Source organism: Manacus vitellinus, unplaced genomic scaffold (genome assembly GCF_001715985.3).
Source record: "Manacus vitellinus isolate BGI_N305 unplaced genomic scaffold, ASM171598v3 scaffold_3_pilon, whole genome shotgun sequence".
NCBI lineage: Eukaryota > Metazoa > Chordata > Aves > Passeriformes > Pipridae > Manacus > Manacus vitellinus.
Window position 1 is genome coordinate 11994414 of NW_021940535.1, and position 19230 is coordinate 12013643.

Below are 19230 nucleotides of genomic sequence, written 5' to 3' on the forward strand. Positions count from 1 at the left end.
TTGTCACATAAAACTGTTCATGCTAGAAGCTGACAGAGCTTCATAGAAAGAACTCATTTAAGACCAAAAAGACTTAAATGGAGCCTTCAGTTCATTAAGCCCCCAAACTCAAGAGCCTTCCCAATGACACTTGTCTGTCTCCAGAGAAACAGAAGTATAGCTTTGTCTGTCTGTCTTAGGCCAGGATTGACTAACAATAACCCTATAAGGACCTTACCCAGTTTGGCACAACAATCATATATTTTAAATAATTATATTTTTCATTGCTTTGGGTTTCAGTCATGCTAAAGAACAATTTGATTTTGCATACGGATCCAACTGCAAGCCAACCCATGTAAGTCTATACCAATGCTGTCACTACTTCCACACAACTGACAGAGTTATGATTGCATATGAGGTTCTTAATTTACCATTATAATACAACACTTACACAGTAAAACACTATTGACTCTGCAAGACTTGAACATGCCAGTAGCTCCCAGCCTGGGACTGTACCTAGAGTTAAGTGTAAGGGTATTCTAGCTAACCCTCTTTCCCAGTCGGGCAGTGAAAGAGGTAATGTAGCACAGCTCACCAGAGGACTCTAACCCTGGTCAGAATTCCTGCAAGAATACAGCCATCTGGCTATTAAATATAAGACTATCTCATAACCAGAATCTGTCATCTGGGTGACTCAGTACTAGTGAGGACTTTTCTGCCTTGACAGAATTCTAAGTATGAAGGAATATTAAAACCGATTAGCACTGGAGCAGAGAACTTCAAAGAGCTATTCATGCTTTTTTGAATTAAGTTTTACTGCAGATGAATTGACTTCATGAAAGAAAATGTCCTATTTTGAAGCCCTTTACCGTAGCTACATAATGCTGTGGCAAGTCAGAAACCAGACCAACAAAGCACAGTCTCAGGAACAGAGGAGATTAAAACTTACTGAAATGACCACTAAAGAAATGAAGACAAAACCCTCTTCTGAGGCAGCATGCTTACCTTCCTTATGCCTGTTGAAGAGGATGCTTTGAGTTTTCAAGATCAAAATTATGTTTTCTGGATCTGGTCCATCTATCACCTTGGCAGATTTTGTGCATAGAAACTCATATGCTTTATTAACTTTTTCAAACATATCCTGCAAAAAAAGAGGAATAGTCATAAGAGGTATAAAGAACCCTCTAGATTACTGAAGCATCAGTTTAGACACAGGTAAAATAAAGCATTTAGGATTATAAGCCACAACACTAGTTTTATTGCCTCACTACACTTCAGAAAATACTCCAAACACTAGTTCACATATCAGTTTTCTTTTGTCTCCTAAACTCTGCCATAGGCAAGACACTTAATCAATCATACTATGATGAAAGCTTGATAGTGAGAATGGGTAGAGGATACAATCCACCTTTGAAAGGGAGCAAATATCTTATTTAGGTCCGGTGTAACTCTCTAAAGATGCTTTCTGATATGTGGGTCTGATCAGACTAAATCAGTTTACTGTATAAATCCGAATATTCTTTGAATGACATAAGTTAAATTACTCATTAGTAGCACTAATCTGTATTTTAGTATTCATCTAGGGCATAGCTTTTAAAAGGAAGAAAGAAAATTCAAGTGCGCATTTCAGAATTCTTAATACACCTAACAGTCAAATTTGTCCCCATTTTATTAACACCAGAAATTTGTGCTGTACATACCCTGCCTTCTGGATTCTTGTCTGGGTGATATTTTTGAGCCAACCTGAAATAAGCTTTCCTGATCTTGCTTTCATCATTTCTACAAGAAAACAAGTTCCATCCATTACATTAAGTAACACAAAAAAAAGCCAACCACAGCAAAACCAGCCTGGATTCTGACAACAGTACTAAGAGTAACTAACAGTAACTGCAGTTGAGTGAAAATTACAAAACTCTTATTTCCATTTGAAAACCCTGCTTTACCAGCTTACACTGAATGAGGGGTCATCATGTGACCACAGAATAGAATGAAATTTTTGAAACAAAGTATTTTAAAATACCTCTTGTACCTACTATACTAACCAGAAGGTGCTGAAAGTCCCTGAGTATTTTAAATGAAGAATCTAAATGAGCTGCAAGTGATCAAAGTTAGTATTTCATGATTTATAGTAATTGCACTGTTCTTGAAGGATAAATACAAAAAGTGTTATTGGTTCTCTTCTAAAGGCCTGAAGTCAGAAATCAATGGCAAGACAGGAGGTAAAAAATTCTAAGAATATAATCACCATGAAAAAGGACAATACATTGGAGGGAGAAGGATGATTAGAGAAATAAGTTCTGCTTTCAACATATTCAAGTTCTGCCATATTTTTTGCTCACTATAGTTGAGTCTAATGCTTGTCCTTTAAAACAGCAGAGTTCAAAGTACTTTTTTCCCTAGTTTCAGTTCATCTAAACACTTTTAAAATTATTCTCTCAAACACTGGAATTGTATTTCCAAGTTTTGCTTCTTTTTAGCAAAGTCATCTTCCACTGTGAAAGAAAGTGCTACATGTAACTAAACTGGTACCCCTAAGGGTTCCAAGTACCTAGATAAGAAACTTCAGTTTGTTCAGGACATAGAGCTTATATAAAAGTAGTTATACAACTTTAAATACTGAAAACAACTTACTGGCTTTGTCCTTTGGGTAGGTTAAGAACTTCATAAGCATCATCTATTGACATTGTAGGTGGCTTCTTCTCTACCTCCTTCTTCCAAGCTTCTAGTGTATCTTTCAGCAGTTTAATCTAAATAATTAAAATTTAGTAGTGTTTCATTTATGCTGACACCAGTATATAATTTTTAATAAAATGCTACTTTATTAATAAATCCTAAATTTTATTCAAGATAAAAGTATGTTAAGATGAAAATGACTATGTAAGAGTCACATTAGAAGGTGGAGAATCACTTAAATGACATGCAGTTCACATCTTGATACCATAAAAAACTGCAACAAAGCTGCATGAATAAAGGTCCTTAGACAGATCTAGTCCACAGACTTGTACCAAAAAGATCTCATCAATTCAGTTAATGCACTGATCCCATGTTAGCTCAGTTTCTTCTGCGGCATGGGCAAATAAGAACCCAAAAGTGATATTTCCTCCCCGCCCCCCAATCAGTTGAGGTTCACTGAAACACTATCTGAAGGTTTTTTGAATGCTTTATTTTGCCTTTGAAGTATGCACCACAAGAACGATATATTTATACTGTTGTTATATGGAAAGAATACGATGCTGCTTCAAGATAAAGTAGTGTTTAATGTGTTTGCTTGTGGACCAAAATTGAGGATAAAGCAGTTAGCTGCAAAAAGCCTAGCATCTGATTTCCTTAACATTTGTTACAAATCCCATTTTTAGGACTCTGAAGGATCAAGAACCAAATGAACCCTAAAACACTTCTTACTTACTGGATCTTTAATTGGCCAGTCTGGAAATCTGAGTGTATCACAAAGATGCTTGAGGTAATAAATATTACAGAACAGCTCATTTTCCAGTTGTGGATAGTTGATAACTGGGATGGGACAGTATTGGTAGAGTGCTCTTGTATTGCTCTGAAGACGAGGGGTGAAGTCAGCAAGATGAGCAGCAATCTTCTCTATCATAAGACGCCTAAAAGTTACAAAGTTCAGTTTAACACCTGCCAAGCAATCCTCAGTTTAACACCTGCCAAGCAATCCTCAGTTTAACACCTGCCAAGCAATCCTCAGTTTAACACCTGCCAAGCAATCCTCAGTTTAACACCTGCCAAGCAATCCTCAGTTTAACACCTGCCAAGCAATCCTCAGTCCTCACTCACTGTACAGGTGTGTTCTATGATTTCTTCTGGAAAGATTTTCCTTAGTAGTTTCAGAATAGGATTCTGTCCTATTCTATTACAAAGCTACTGAAATGCCATGAAAATTAGTTTATTAAAAACAATGTAAAGTGACAGTCTGCCCTCCTCAATACCTCTTTACTTTCTGGAAGACCCTAATATTCCAGTGTATTGGAATATAAGAGGTATATCTCAGAAATAGGTGCTGGTAATAAAAAAGTACTTATAAATGAGTAAGTATAAAGCACTCCACACCTACAGTGAAGTCTCCACTCACAAAAGGAACTTAATCAAGATGTAAAACATGTTTGTCAGATGTTCAGGGAAATATTTCTCTTCCTGCTGCCAATTCTGCTCCCCCTTACCCTCGTTATCTTTGACTGGAGAAAGGGGCAATGCAGGACATTGCTCTTGCAGAAGGCAAACAGAGGAAGTAAAGAAACAATGCAATCCAGGTATTTCCAGCTTTTCTGAAAAACAGGACCTCTTCAACATAAGCTGTAGTTCAGAATTATTTATCCATCTGACAGAAAACAGTTACCTCATTTCATTGCTCCAAATTGCTTCTGGAGTGTCAAATTCTCCAAGGAATATCTCAGAAAATTTTTCTGGTTCATAGTTTTCTAAATAACACACCATTGCTTCAGGAAGAATATGTCCGAGTATACTTCTTTGAACTATATCTTGACCTTTTGGCTGCAGAAGAGATCACATGGTTATCTCAAAGGTAATTAAATTCAGTGTTGCTAACTAACTTGAGATCTAAAAAACTCTTCCCCCTTTCCCTTATAGTTCTTAAATTTCAATTAAAACAACTACAGGTGGTCTGCAAAACTATTTGGAAACAAAGGTAGTTACTTTTGCAATCTACTCACTTCTTCAGACTTGAAAGCTTGTTTTGTATGCGTGTATTTCAAAAACCTAGAAGAGAAACAGCGGTTATTTTCTGTTTGATACTTAAAGTACCCTTGAATAATAAGCATACCACCATAGTCCAGCTGGCAAATCTCATACACTTACTTCGAGATAAAAGAGTAACAGCAACAGTTGTATGAATTTCTGTACAAAGTCCATTAAATGTTTGGGAACTCCACAAAGCTAAGCACCCCCATGTTATAAGTGTTGCCTTATGTTTATCATTTCAGTTTGAAAGTCTTGTTCCTGAAAGCTTTTCTCCCCAGACAAACAAAAAAGATGCTGACAGAGACACTGACAACCTTTCCCTTCAAACCTCTCCCCGCACTGTTAAGATCATCATTGCAGCAATGAAAGAGAGTGATCTGCTGCTGACAGAGACTGACTGCTGACAGTCCTATCTCATGAGACTCATCATGGAAGCATGCAATGATTTCCCAATGCATTTTGCTGTACAAGAGACTTCACTGGAATTGTACGACAGCTTTTCACGAACTACTGCATTTAGAGGAAGAGTAGTGGAATGAACTGCAACAGCCACCTGCATGTGCAGTGCATCTGTCAGGCAGTACAGACTGATTTAACTGCTTAAGCTTCAATACTGAAACAGGCTTTTAGATTTTCCACCACTTTCAATAGCAGCCTACTGCCAAAAGCTACATTTGCATATAGATAGGCTGTGTCACTGCTCTTTAGTGCTTGCAATGAATTAATCTTCTACAATACGCCATGGCCAGTTGTACTGCTAGAACTGTATGATCAGCCCTGTTCTCATTCCCTCCCTGGAAGAATCATAAGCAAATCACTTTTCTAGGGAGTGACTAGATCATGGGGAGGCAATTCTTCTAGAAGAAGAATTTCATGTTGGTTCTAGCAAGCCACACTCCCCTGAGCATACAGAGATGTAGAGCAGCAGTCCTTCTGAGCATAACTGGTCAAGAGGTACTTTTGGTTATGCTTTTTCCTCACCTTGCAATAGGAAGTACATTGGAACCCGTGTACATCATTATGAAGAAGAACACTCCACTCAGATAAAAACGAGGTAACTGAGGGTTATCTTGCATGACATGAAACAACAATACAGCAACTTTTTCCACAAGGATAGGGTCAAAAGTCAGTAATAGCTGAAATCAAAACACAAGCATTTACATTAGCTGCAACTAGTGCCAAGTTACTTAGCCAAAACTGAAATTTTAACTAATTCAGTACTGGGACAACCCACCTGCAGGAATTTCAGTTAAAGAATACTTCAGCCTAAAAATAAGAAGTTTGAATTAAAGAATATTTAAAGTTGGGAGGGACTTCTAGAGGTTATCTTGTCAAACCCCTCTGCTCAAAAGCATGGTCATCTGTTGCTTGTTGACAAAGACCAGGTCCAGGTGGCTTTTGAGTATCTCCAAGGATGGAAATATTTCCTAATAAAACATTGGCTGAAATGGCATGAAATTTCTAACAAAACCCTGTGAAATCAGCTGCTTCTTCAGAGATCTGCAGGACATGACTTAATGTGTTTGCCCCACTTACAGTATTCACACAGCAAAGATGGTAGCATAAGTAAAACTTTAGATCATTTAGGGACACTTCTGAAGAGTTACTTACCTGAGTGATATGAGGAAGGCAAGTACTATCTGACAACAGCCTTTTCACTCTAGGCAGAGGTCTTATGATAGCATTGTCTTGATCCCTAAAAAAAAAAAAAAATCAAGTAGTACAGCAGTAAGTACACATGTGCCTTTTCTCTTTCAAGAATGAACAATTTTATTAAGAATAAGTATCAGGTTGTTGAGACCATACTCATTGTCTTTTATTGTTAACTTCAAAGTCTGTTGTTAGACTTGGTAAGTTTAGTGTCCTGCATCGAAGCAGATGCATTTAGGTTAAAAGAGAGCTTGCCTGTAAGACTACATCACTGAGCATTAGAAATACACATAGCTTCTGTATTCATTCTTGCAGTCCCTTTCACAATATTAATACTGTCTCATTTACATACTCTCTATTTGCCTACAGAATCACTACTATGTAAAAGGTTCTTTAATACAGTTCCTTAATGCACTGCTTTCTAAGAAAAGCTTAAAGATAAAACTTATGAATTCATACATCTGCCAGATAAAGTTAACCACTTCTGCTGAAAATTACTGTTTACCTGCTGGGAAAATATCCACACATGGTGATTAGCATGTTGAGGACAAGTGTGGCAAGGTCAGTCTCATTCAACACAGGCTGGCCACTGGCAAGCAAGCACCACTTCAGCTGAGGGATGACCTGTAATGGTCGCCAGCCATCCATACCTTGAGCCCAGCACCGTGTTTTTGAAGTCAGCTTTCCATTGTTCCATAGTTCCTGCATCTATTGCAAGATTAGAGATGAATTCAGTTGATTCAGCATTCAGACTTACCTTTGCTCCTAGACACACTCAAGGCAAGCTTTCAGCTGCTGTATGGCAGGCTACTGTGGTTGCATGAAATTCCAGTGAGTTTATAACTCTGTCATGGAATCATGAAGTAAAAGTTGTCAGATTAGTTGCAACATTACTGAGGCATGGAAGCATAGGCAGCCTTACCAAACAGGCTGTGATTCTTGGCACAACATCAAGCCTTTTATCTAGCTTCAATCCTTACTCAAAGAGTTACTTGGAGAATTTTCTTTAGGATTGTTTATGGTTCTCCCTCTCACTGTTTGAAACACACACCCAGTCATCAGGATGGAAATAATTTGTCAGGTTGAGAGTTTGAAGCTGACAGGTACCTCTTGAAAGCTGTAAGGCCCACTCCTTTCCTTGTCAGCATTGCCGAAGTACCATTCTTTCTCGCTCTCCCTCTTCGCATCAGGTGCTGCCTCAATCACATTGCTCTAAAAGTTGATGTTTAAAAGAATAGCATTAGCTTCACAGTGTAAATATCACATTTCTACAGTAAATGTGAGAAGTACCATTATTTTTTTAAGAACTGTCCTTTTAGTAGAGTAGCGTATGAGTAGTAAGAAACAAAGGCCACATACCTGCAAAGGGACTGTAGCTCTGCTTGTATGAAGATGTGCCAGAGTAAGCAGATCCACAAGGATTCTGATTCCATTTGAATCCATAAGGTCCTTCACATTTTTCTGTTAATGAATGAACTGAGTTACCACAAGCATTTTCTACATAAGAGTTGTTATAAGTACTGAACAGTTTTATTCAAGTAAGAAGTGAACATGAGAAAAGTTCAAATCATTCTCTAAAGTGACCAGAATGGCACAATTACCACAATATCTACACATTTCCTTTGGCTTTCTCACCAGTAAATAACAACTATCACATCCCAGAAAGCTGTATAAAAATTGTTTTAAAGTTTCCTCAGTACTTGAATTTTTGTTCAAGTTAACCCCGAAAGACTAGTTCAGACCACTTGATACAGCTGACAGACCAATAAACTACTGTTAAGTGTAATGTCCACCTCACCTTATTGAGGATCAGCTTGTTGAGAAACAGTATCAATCTGTCCCGCTCAAGCTTGTCAGTGCACTGTTGCAGCAGAAGAAAACAATTCAGTATTTCATACAACAAACTAGAAAAGCAAACACAGTTGCACCTGCACAGCCACATTTCTTTTTTATGCCTGTAATGAAACTGCTGACTTTAAAGTGCCCAGTTTCATGCACAGCTAATAAATGCAGCTTTCTGCCACTGAGGAGCAAAGGCCTTCTTGCCCTTCAACCCTGTTGTTGCTCTGGATCAAACCCACTATTCTGTTAAACCTAAGCGTTCTAACGGGCAGTGTTTGGATTCCCAGTGAGCCAGTTAAAACAAAAATAAGAAAAAGAGAATGCTTTCAGCCAGCAGACAGAAAGGGTCTTTGATATTACATCCCTGGTGAGGTTATCAAGGCTCAAGGCAAAATAGCAAGAGTTCAGTTTCACTTGCAACAGCCATATCCAAACCCCATACTGATGCTAGCAAAGAACTCCTGCAGACTGCATGGAAATGTATTTTGCAAGCCAAATCAGCGGTCAGACATAACAAACATTTCAGAGGCAAAGTAGACTAAAAATCTAAGCTATCATGTGTGCCTATTTAAGGCTACAGTTTCATTAGGTCTGGGGCTGTTGCTACTACTCAAAGTCAGTTGAAATAACGTGACATGGAACAATGTTCTCCTCTTAAAAAGCTTCTGCATTTTTCAAAAGCAAGCCAAAGTTATATCTGCATTTTGTTGGCCCTAAAGAGACTAGTTAGAAATACCTCTACGATCAGCAGGTTTTTTTAGTGAAACTTCAACTGAAACAAGGGGAGATACTAGGAACAGCTGGTGACAGGATGGAAAAAAGTATTCATGCCTCAGTTTCACATTCTGTAAACCCAAAACTTGGGTTTCACAGTAACTTGAAGGATCTGAACATTTGTTGGACTAGTTGTGTGTTAACTACTGTATCCAGTAATTTAAAATAACTCTTACCCTTTCTAACATCCCAACAATGTACTTAGTATCAGAAAATGGTCCTATTTCTTCATGACATCTTCCATAGACAATGGCCAATGCTTGCAGGCATAAGCATTTCATATTCACTTTTGGGGTAAGCAAGAAGCGATGGTAGAGTTCATTGAAGAATTCGTATCTAAAGAAGAGATGAGATTTTAGTAAAGAAAACAAACAGACCTTGGAAATGAAATAAGATTTTAATAATGTCTCACGATTTTTTGATTGCTCCACTCTCTTCAGTTTCATCTTCTTCCAGTAGCAATCTTAAATAATAATCCCCTATTTTTATTTCCTCAGAAAGGCACTCATATTTTACCTGTAAACACAGAACACATTACTTAACAATACATATTATTTCTCCTTCATTAAGCTTTTCTTGCATAACAACACTGTACTTGATTGCATCCAAAAACTCAACAAGGTTAGTAACCCCTCCTAAGTCTGAGGAAAACTGAAATCTGCTAGTTTGCTGTTAAACACACACCTATGAAATATAAGCCACCTATCAAATATGCTGCTCCCCAGAACAAATGAAGTTTCTCATCTTACTGAAATCCCAGTTTCCAGCCTCTAAGTAACTTGCTTCTAGTATCAGCTAGCTTTATTAACTGAACTTGGATAATACACAATACATTTCAGTGACTCAAGTTTTAATAAGTAGTTATTCCATTGCAAGGTATTTCACTCCATGTTACTACAAGTATGAAACACAAGCATGACCTAATTATTAGTTATACTTGCTATTGTGCTGGCTAATAAAAGCCTAGAGGCATCAGAACACACATCAAGAAGCTGAAGTAAAATTGCACAATCAGAGCCATCACTAACTTCAGAGCAACTACATTAAATTTAATCATATGCCTCAATGCTCAGTGGTTTAAAGCATTTGGTAAGCACTTCAATTAGAGGTACCTCTAACATGCCACGAAAGCCACTCTCTACAGCAGGTTTTCTTATCTATAGTTTGCAGGCTACTGTCACGAGGCCACAAAGTTATCTACAGATTTGACCACAGCATGTGATATAAAGATATCCTGCTAACTAGTACACTTTCAGAGCAGGCTCAAGCCACCATCCCCCCTTGGCAAAGTGACAGGTTCCACAGTTGATAGGGAACCCCTTTTCACCACTATGCAGTTCAAATACTTACAGCAGTATTCATTTAAAACATTTAAAAGCAAATCTCTGAGACAGCAGCTGTTCAAAAATCATGTTACAGAAGCCCCTTAAATCCGACACCAAAGTGTCCTGGGCTGTAGCTGCAAGAACGCTAGTGATACATTCCAGTAGCATAAGCCACACGGGAGTGCAGTGTGCAGGTGGGAAGTCTGTATTACTAAGTTTTAAATCTGTACTTTCGATTCTGCCCCAGTTAACACTGTGACACCCAGAAATCCTGTGGCTGACCTATACCTGATAGAAACTTTAAAAGATAAAAGCCAGTGCATGAAATACCAATCCAAACCTGTACTTTGCTATTTACTGCATCAAGGTAAGAAGGAACCTGTAGTTGTGTGATAGAACTATTTTCTATTTTGGCTTCAGATACTGCTGTTCCTAGAATGTGAGCAGAGTACCCTTAATCTATAATTTACAGTGCAGCATGGTTTTAGTCCCATAACCTATTCATGATTTGGCAACGCAGTATTTAACAGACTTCAGTTCACTGAGACATGAAGGAAATATAGACAAGAAACTTGCCATCAGGAAGAAGTGATTTCTGAAACTACCCAAAACAAGTCTGATGGAGCACATTCAAAACCAAGTATGACTTATCTGGACAACAATGTAACACCAACTCTTCTCTTAATGCAGGACTACACTGAGGGTTCTGATCAGTGTTTCATCTCTACAGTATCACTTGTCAGTCTGAAGAGGTTTCAGTTTTGCAGAGTGTACTGGACAACAGTACCTGTTCACAGACTCAAGACTTAGCAGTTTATTCCATAACCCCAAAAGAATCCTAGCTTGCAGTCAGGGATCATCAATACAAGATTCACTCATGTAATTAGATAGAGAAGCGACATTTTAAGTAGACATATTTTACATATGCAGTTTGTCCTACAGTAGATCATATACCTCAAACTCCTGATGGTTCCATGAGATAACATTAGCACTACCAAGTTCTCTGTCAATGTTAAATGCTCTCATCTCAGACTCAAGAGTATCTCTCAGTTCTTCCCGTGTTTTGAAGTTCCAAATCAAGTTTGATCTAGCATGATCCTGAAGAAATCTAAAAAAGAATTTACATAGTTTAAACCCCTAAAAACATCATCTGAAAGGCAGAAAAGACTCAGCCAGCAAGGCAGGAAAGATCACTAGCAATTACAAGGCACAGAGCAGTGGTCTCAGGTTTGTTACAGTAATTATGGTCGCTCACTTGTAGCATGTTTTCATAGTCACATAGGCCAGCCCAGACTGAAGCACACCTGTGTCATCTCTTTGGGCTCAGTTTGTTATCTGCATATAGTTGCTGACCAGGAGATATGTCAGCTATCGACCATATCTGTCAGTAAGGGCTACAAGTGAACAGGGCAGCAGAGATGCACATACCAATTCCATTTTAAACCAACAAAAACCAAGTAGTTCATATAAGCAAATAGAAGTCGATGCCTGAAGTGTCACAAGACAATCAGTAGATATTCTTCAGCAGCAGTTACAGAACAGCTTTTGGATCCAGAGACTGACTGAGAATAGCACTTTAATACCCAAGGTTTAGGAGAACTTAATACCCAAGTTCTTTCATGCAACACTATATTTGACATTTAAAAACATCATTCACTGAATGGAGTAGTTAAGTTTATGGAATTTCCCCAAGCTTGTTTTCATAGTTTGTTGAACAGTCAAGATTTATTAGCACGCTTAAAAAACACCACATCCCTAGCCAAAGTGATATATCTTTTCAGATGGAAGCCCCTCCCTTGTAAACTCTGACAGCTGTAAGAGCTCACAGGTAAGCAAGCTGCATTTAGGACCTGTGGCACTATTTGAAATTCAGCATCCATGTGCTGCTTTCTCTTTCGCTGCCTTAAACTCATGTTTGTTCCAATTAAAGTTAAAACATCTTGAGTAGCTTACAGGTTGAAGCACCAACAAACTACAATGCTTTCCAGTGCTATTTTGCTTGGCTTTCAACATCATTTAGATCCACACCTGCAGTTTGTTATTTACCTTTTGGCTCAAGGGAAAAAATGATGTAGTTTGATAACATTTGAAAAGCTTTCTAAATTCCTCCCTTTCCTAAAGAGAAGCTAAATCCTTAAGCATAACTTAGGATTTTTTTTTTTTTTTAATAAGTAGCTGTTACAAAACACTTGCACTGCTTCAAGGAAGGCAGATATTGGGAAAGTCACAGCAACTCGGAAGATACTAACAAAAATATCCAGTCAGCTAATAACTTGTACCTGAGACCATCATATTAACTTTAGTATTTTCACCTGTAATAGAAGAGATCCCAGTTTGCCTCTATTTTTATTCTCTGGCGTCGTTTCCTTAATATCACTGGCTTTTGAATCATGTTCTGCAAAAGAACCAAATTTAACAAGTTAGTAGAAGCACATACTCCCCATTTTCCTCTTTTAAAATAGAAAGCTGGGGTTTTTTACACTCCTTCAAAAGCCACACTAAGTTAATCCTCATTAATAATGTCTCCTTTTCTAATAAGTAGTAGCAACAGACTTGCACAAGTGTTATTTACACCAGGTTAAGTCATGCCAGAGAAACTTTCAGCTGTTTAACAAATCATTTGTTTAGAAGCAAGTTATCCCTGAGAAAAGCTTAGTTCTCATCACCATAAGCATTCATCAGCTCCAAAGCTGATTGAGAGGAAAACTCACAAGAAGAATGTTTTGCTCTTGAAAGGAAGTAACTAGAGCAAGTCACAGAAATAAAATGCAAACCTGACTTGGTCAGTGAAAGGTTCCCTATTTTGATGAAGCATGAAATCAATGTTATACTCTACATGAGGTACCACATGCAAGTAGAAGGTCCAAGCAACAGAATCCACACAAGTGGCAGAGACATATAGACTCACCATATTGTTTCTGTCCTGATTGTGATGAAAAGTTGGAAGAAAAAGAAAAAGTACATTTAACAAGCCACAGCCACTAAAGTAATTTAAACTGGTAACATCAAACTTGCTGCTACCTTTTCCAAGCTACACTTGCACACATTTACTGTGAAATTATACAACTCAGAACTACACATAGAAAAATGACTGTTTAAACTCAGTATCTAGACAAGATGTTCAAAGTGCAATTTGATCTTTCACCACTGTTTTTCACATTTCTCCATTTCTCCTAGTTCAGCATTATTCCATAAATATTACCTGTCAAAATTGTGCACCACAGTCTGCATCAAACTTCAGCTAGATTTTACCAAGTTAAGGTTTCCCTAAATTAAAGCTTATTGTTACATCAGATTATATAAAAAAGACAGGCATTGTGCTTTTCATCCTTCCTTGCACATACAATAGATTATTTCATTTCCAGAATGCATAAAAACAAGCTTAATCAAGATAATAAAGAAAGTTAAGGGAAATACCTCATAATTCAAAGAGTTTGTCATATAGAACACAGCAATAAAAGTCAAGGAAAAAGAAGACCAACAGTAAGAACTCAAGCAGTTATAAGCTATCCTCTTATAATATCAGATCAAAACAGTTACTTATCACTTCTGTCTTAATTGTGACTTTACGTACAGTCTTGTGTTGCCATTTAAGCACTGTGATACCTATAGCCAAGGGAATCCTAACCTGGTGTCCCTGTCCACAGGAGGAGGGTTGGAACTAGATGATTCTTAAGGTCTCTTCCAAGCCAGGCCATTCTACGAGTTTATGATTCTTTAAGTAGGTTCCGTAATTAAAATATCAGTAACAAAGTACATAATTTTGAATGCAAAGAATATTCAGAGTTTCTTTTAAATGTACAATTTTGCCACGTTTCAAGGAATTTCCTCTTCTGTATAGTTAACTTAGAAGAAATGCACATAGGCTGCATTTTAGTTTGATAAGGTTAGCTAAAGCTTAATACATATCCTGAAGGAATAAATTTGCATGCTTTATGCTCTCCCTGGAACCCATTTCTAACCTAAGATGAAGAGTAATAAGAGGTAGAGAGTTTTGTTCACCAGCTGAGTGTGTGTCCCTCTCCACACTCAATCAAGTTACTGTAACAAATAGTTTCAAATACTTTTACCTCTTTCTGAGCTATGCCCATTCGATCTCTCCAGTGCATCAAGACTAGATCCACTTTCTCTTTGGCAAATTTTTCAACTTCCTTTGCAGCTTTTCCAGCCAGTCTCTGCCACTCTGGCACTTTATTAAACTTGCCGTACTGATCCTGCAGAATAAAACAATTAATTCCTTACAGTTGTGGATTTATCAACATCTTTGATGCAGGTCAATGCAACAAAGTGTCTGTATTAGAGTCACTAAGACTGTACATCTACATATGGCATAGGTAAGACAACTACATTTACTTACAGTTGCAATTTTTAAGTTATCTCTAACATGCATCCTATCAGCATCTTTTTCAGGAACAGGATCAGCGCTGTCAAGGTACGCCAGCAAACCTGGTGGCTAAAAACATTTAAAAACAGTGTAAACACACATGTGGCTAATGAACAGCAACCATCACATTAGGCAACAAGATTATTTCTTTAAATTAAAGATTTCAAAACAGAATTTGTATACTACCCTGAAGCAAGTATGTAAATCTACAGCATTTTTTTGCTCTTATTAGTAAAATGCCACCATCCTCAACAGAATCATTCAGAGAGGTCTACATCCTGTTTCTTAAAGCAGCACTAAATGCAGCTAAAGAATGCAGGAAGAAGAATTGATCCCACAGCAATACTGAGGGGAATGAATAACACTAGAATCCATCCATATCCTCTAATATGGACTAAATGTTACATGTAACATTAGAGATGAGACAGTCCTATTTGACTAACCTTTCCCTAAGAGAGTAATCAAGATCAGGACAGTTTGCACTGCCAAAAATGAAGGAACTGCTATTTTGAAACTAAAAGTTAGTAATTTCCCAGATTACAACACTATTCTTTGAACTAACTTCACTTTGCATACTCTATGTTCTCCCTGGAACCCATTTCTAGCCTAAGACGAAGAGTAGTAAGAGGCAGAAGTAACTTGAGTACTTACTGAAGTAACTTTAGCAAGAACCTTTTAGGAGGCTGTAAAGGTTTAAGAACATAACTACCAGAAAACAAATTTATCCATGTTACAAGCAAACAAAGTTGGACAGGCATGAAAGCATTAACAGAACTGTTGACTTAATTTATTATTAACACTATATGCATTAGAGATATGTTTACAATGTCTCCCACATTTTTGTACTTTTAATAAAAAAAAAGAAGTCAGACACCTTATTTTTAAGTTTTGTGTCATACACTATTTTAAAAAGCAGCAAGAAAGTAACAGAAGACTTTTAGAGTCCGATATGCTTTGAACTAGACATCAATATCCTTTACATATCAGATGCCAGACTGCTGGTCTCCCCAGTAAGACTACCCCCTTGAAGGGGAAAGGGGATCTGCTTACTATATAGACTGCCCTAAGTTTTTTGGTACCACTGGCTCTCAGATTTTACTCTTTCGTTACTCCATATCCCATTTTTACTCACCAAAATACGCTTCAACAAGTTCATAGCAGTTTTGTTCTCAGCTGTCCAGAGGCCAACCAAATGTCTACTTAACTGCCTGAAAAAGCCATTGAAATTAACAAGCTGCAAGTTAGTATTTTAACAGATTTTTAAACCACTAAACTGTCACCCTTACCATGCTGATGAAATGAAGATGAGCAAGAGCTTCGTGCTCTTGAGTGAGTAAGAGCACAAAGCATTATATTGTTCAAGTATATGCTTGGCATGCTTTTAAAGTGTGGTCTTTAGAAGTTTCAGTGAAGTTAGTGAACAGTAGCAGCACATGCTTTCTGATCTAGACCTCAAAGAACACTTGAGCAATAGAGCAGAAACATCTAATAATCAAGTGTAAATTTATCCAGTCAACCTTAAGTTACAGCTAAAGTTAAGAGTCTAGAAACCATCAAGAACCACTACTTGCTCTACCTAAAGTTCTTAATACCAGTTATTGGCTAGAAGAGCCTTTCTGGGAGCCTGCCTTCTATGCCAAATGACACTTTCTGCCAACATTTGTCACTAGGGTTCTACTGCACTGAACCAAAGCATTGCTTATAAGCAAACCATAAGCAGTTGCACTAAACAGGACTAGTAAGACAGATGGTTTCACACTCTTTCCTGCCTGACATACAGTGGCATTAAGTTCCACTTGTCCTTACATTCCCTAGCAACTCTAAGCATGTCAGGAATGCACTGCGAAAGCTTCAATAATCTTGTATTTGGGTGGAAACAATTAAATCATCACTCATCCTCCCCAGCATACTCTCAGAGCTCATGCTCACAAGTTCTACTGACTGTCTTGTTCAGGGAATGATTTCCCTAAGGAGACTTCTCTCCCAGATAGGATGGGTAACCCTACCTGCATGCAAGATGTCTGAGATGTGCACACCAGCTTTTATATAGTTGAAACTTTTTAGAAGTTCCAAACATTCTACTTGTCTTTTCTTTCCCTGAATCTCTTCATTTAAAAAAAGTAAAAAATAAATCAAAACTTGAACCTTTAACGAGTAACCAACCCAAGTCCACTTTGGCCAAAAAATAATCAAGGGTTTATTAAGTAGCTGCAGTCTCAGCTGTAGCTTGGTCTAAACATAACCAGATTCTGAGGAAAATACTCTCCTAAAAACCTTCAAGTTTTCTTCCCTCGCCTCCCAGTGCTTCTAATGTTAGCTAGGCCATTACTTAGTTTTTTTAAAACATGATATATCAAGTGAGACAGACATACCTATTTGTAAGCATCCTTTGATCTGTGCTTATTGTAAACATAGCAGTGTGCAAGTGACGAGGTAAGGCACCTTCACTGAGGGCAAGATCTTGCATTTTGGTAGCAATCTCTTTGTCTCCTTCCTTTGGAAACAGGGCAAGATGATTACTAAAGAAAGAACTTTTGTTAAGCTGCTTTTATCCTAGTCTACAGTTCCAAGGCCTTCTTGACCATCAATTATACCAACTAATATTAAAAAAACAGAAGCTAGAGTATGATTTTTTTAAGTGGAAGCTCTCCACAGCAACTGCTCAAAGCTGTAGTAAAGCCATGGACCAGATAATTGATAGATACATCTATGAGGACAGTCACTGAAAAGGGTAAGATGCATGTTTCCCATCATAGATCAGGAGGTTGGTAGTACAAGTAACATTTCCACACTGCAAGAGTAAATTAGGGTTAAACAGAAAGTAAGAGCCACATATAATTGCTTGTTGCTTGACTCTTGTCAACAGTAACCATTTAAGATTAATAGCTGCTGTTCAGTTTAGACAGCCACATGGATAAGACTGTCACTCAGTCAAGATACATTAGTTGCAATGAATACAAAAACCCTTTTGTTGCATTTTTATTTGTCTAAGTCCCACTATAATTCAAGTGATAGGACTTTCAATAAACAGCATAGCAACTTTTAGCTATTGTTGTCAGGCTTATCAATGGAAACTTGCAGATTTATAATACCTCTATGTCAAGTGTTCATTCACTTCCATTCCAAGAAAGTATTAGATGGATTTCAGATGCATAAGCCATTGTGATACAATGAGGCACTAACTTAAGCCCTGAATTTCAACACAGGAAGTGTCAAGAGTCAGTTAGCAAGGTCACCCTGCAACAATCACGAGCAGCCCTTCAGAAGTATGGACTGGTTCCATACATTATGTGGTATGGAAATCAACAAAGCCAAAGCAAGAACAGAGGTTGACACCACTAGTCTGCTCTGGGACACTACTGCCTGCTAATCCCAGTCCCATTCCATCTGGCAATGCATCCCAGAAAATATGGCCTCTCCTCCTGGAGACACCCTCTAACATGCAGGACAAGTCTGGTGGCTCTGAGGTATGTGAGCTAATACAACATTAACAGCCAAATCTCGACTGCAGTATGAAAACATGCAAGGCACTACACCTTATGTCCCAACTCACATGCTTTCCAAACCCCAAACGTAAGATAAAGCAAGTTGCTATATTAAACCACTCACAATTAAACAGGTGTTCTGTTCCTTGCTTTCCCACTTCCCCCTCCCCACTCCCTATCTTGAGAAGCTAATATAACCAACTTTTACTGGTAAGCAATTGCACTTCCAAAATAGACAATACATATTTAGCATGCTATCCCAGCTAACATTGATAAAATCTCACCTCTATTATTGCCTTCATTACCAAACCTGCTCCTTTCACAATTGCCATGGAAGGGTGCTAAAACAGAATGTTGACAAAATAATTATTCAAGTGCAAAAACGGAAGATTAGATCATCCATGATTCAGTTTCCTTCAGTCATCTACATGGCTGGTCTACCTCCAATTCTGGATAAAAGTTAGTTTTTCAGTTTTGTAAAAGCTTGCCTCAAGAAGAGCTCCTATCCTAAACCTTTAAACAAGAATCTCTCATGCAACTCCCAGACAGATTTTGCAAAACTGAACAGTAGTATATATCAGAGAAGCTGCAATAACACTGAGGAAACTGTCTGACACAAGCTGACACTAACCAAAAAGCAGAAGAGCCTACTGTTTTTACAGCAAAAAGGCATGACATTTTAGCTAATAATCCTAGAATTCTTACAGGTTTACTACTGAATAGGATGTTACTCTTGTTTTTTAACTCTTAACTCATTTACTGAGAGAAAAACAAAATGGCAGAAGATACTCCAAAGAGAGGAAGATCTGTGCATCTGCTGAATTAGCTTAATGTTTAACTGGTATTTTAAAGTGTTTTTAGAAACCAGTCTTAGACAGTCTATTCTACAATGATTTGCCATACCACTTACTATAAAATAACCACCCCAATCTGATATCTGAAGGCAGCAATAGGTCATTAAGAAATTTGCCAAGGTAGAAAATGTTTAGGGACATTAATCAGCTGAACAGTAGACAAATCCGTCTTTCGGGAGAGCAAGAAAAACTTTGTGTTCACTGACTACCTAAAGTCTATA

At 37.8% G+C, this 19230-nt stretch overlaps 1 protein-coding gene across 3 annotated transcripts in view; it reads right to left on the bottom strand.

Moving 5' to 3' along the window:
- DNAJC13 (DnaJ heat shock protein family (Hsp40) member C13) overlaps positions 1–19230 on the bottom strand; it is a 55853-nt gene that overhangs the window by 17778 nt on the left and 18845 nt on the right. For 2 of the 3 annotated variants that reach the window (XM_018075571.2, XM_018075570.2), the window contains exons 16-37: positions 18440–18496; positions 17043–17164; positions 15803–15878; positions 14644–14739; positions 14357–14500; positions 13195–13209; positions 12599–12681; positions 11241–11394; positions 9374–9477; positions 9138–9297; positions 8144–8206; positions 7705–7806; positions 7453–7557; positions 6851–7053; positions 6307–6391; positions 5677–5831; positions 4668–4713; positions 4334–4488; positions 3386–3587; positions 2611–2726; positions 1680–1758; positions 985–1120 (exon numbers count right to left, since the gene is read on the bottom strand). In XM_018075571.2, coding sequence (XP_017931060.1) covers positions 985–1120; positions 1680–1758; positions 2611–2726; positions 3386–3587; positions 4334–4488; positions 4668–4713; positions 5677–5831; positions 6307–6391; positions 6851–7053; positions 7453–7557; positions 7705–7806; positions 8144–8206; positions 9138–9297; positions 9374–9477; positions 11241–11394; positions 12599–12681; positions 13195–13209; positions 14357–14500; positions 14644–14739; positions 15803–15878; positions 17043–17164; positions 18440–18496 — 2458 coding nt within the window. The remainder of the gene's footprint in view (positions 1–984; positions 1121–1679; positions 1759–2610; positions 2727–3385; positions 3588–4333; positions 4489–4667; positions 4714–5676; positions 5832–6306; positions 6392–6850; positions 7054–7452; positions 7558–7704; positions 7807–8143; positions 8207–9137; positions 9298–9373; positions 9478–11240; positions 11395–12598; positions 12682–13194; positions 13210–14356; positions 14501–14643; positions 14740–15802; positions 15879–17042; positions 17165–18439; positions 18497–19230) is intronic. The other variant, XM_008933535.4, reaches the window with a different exon arrangement.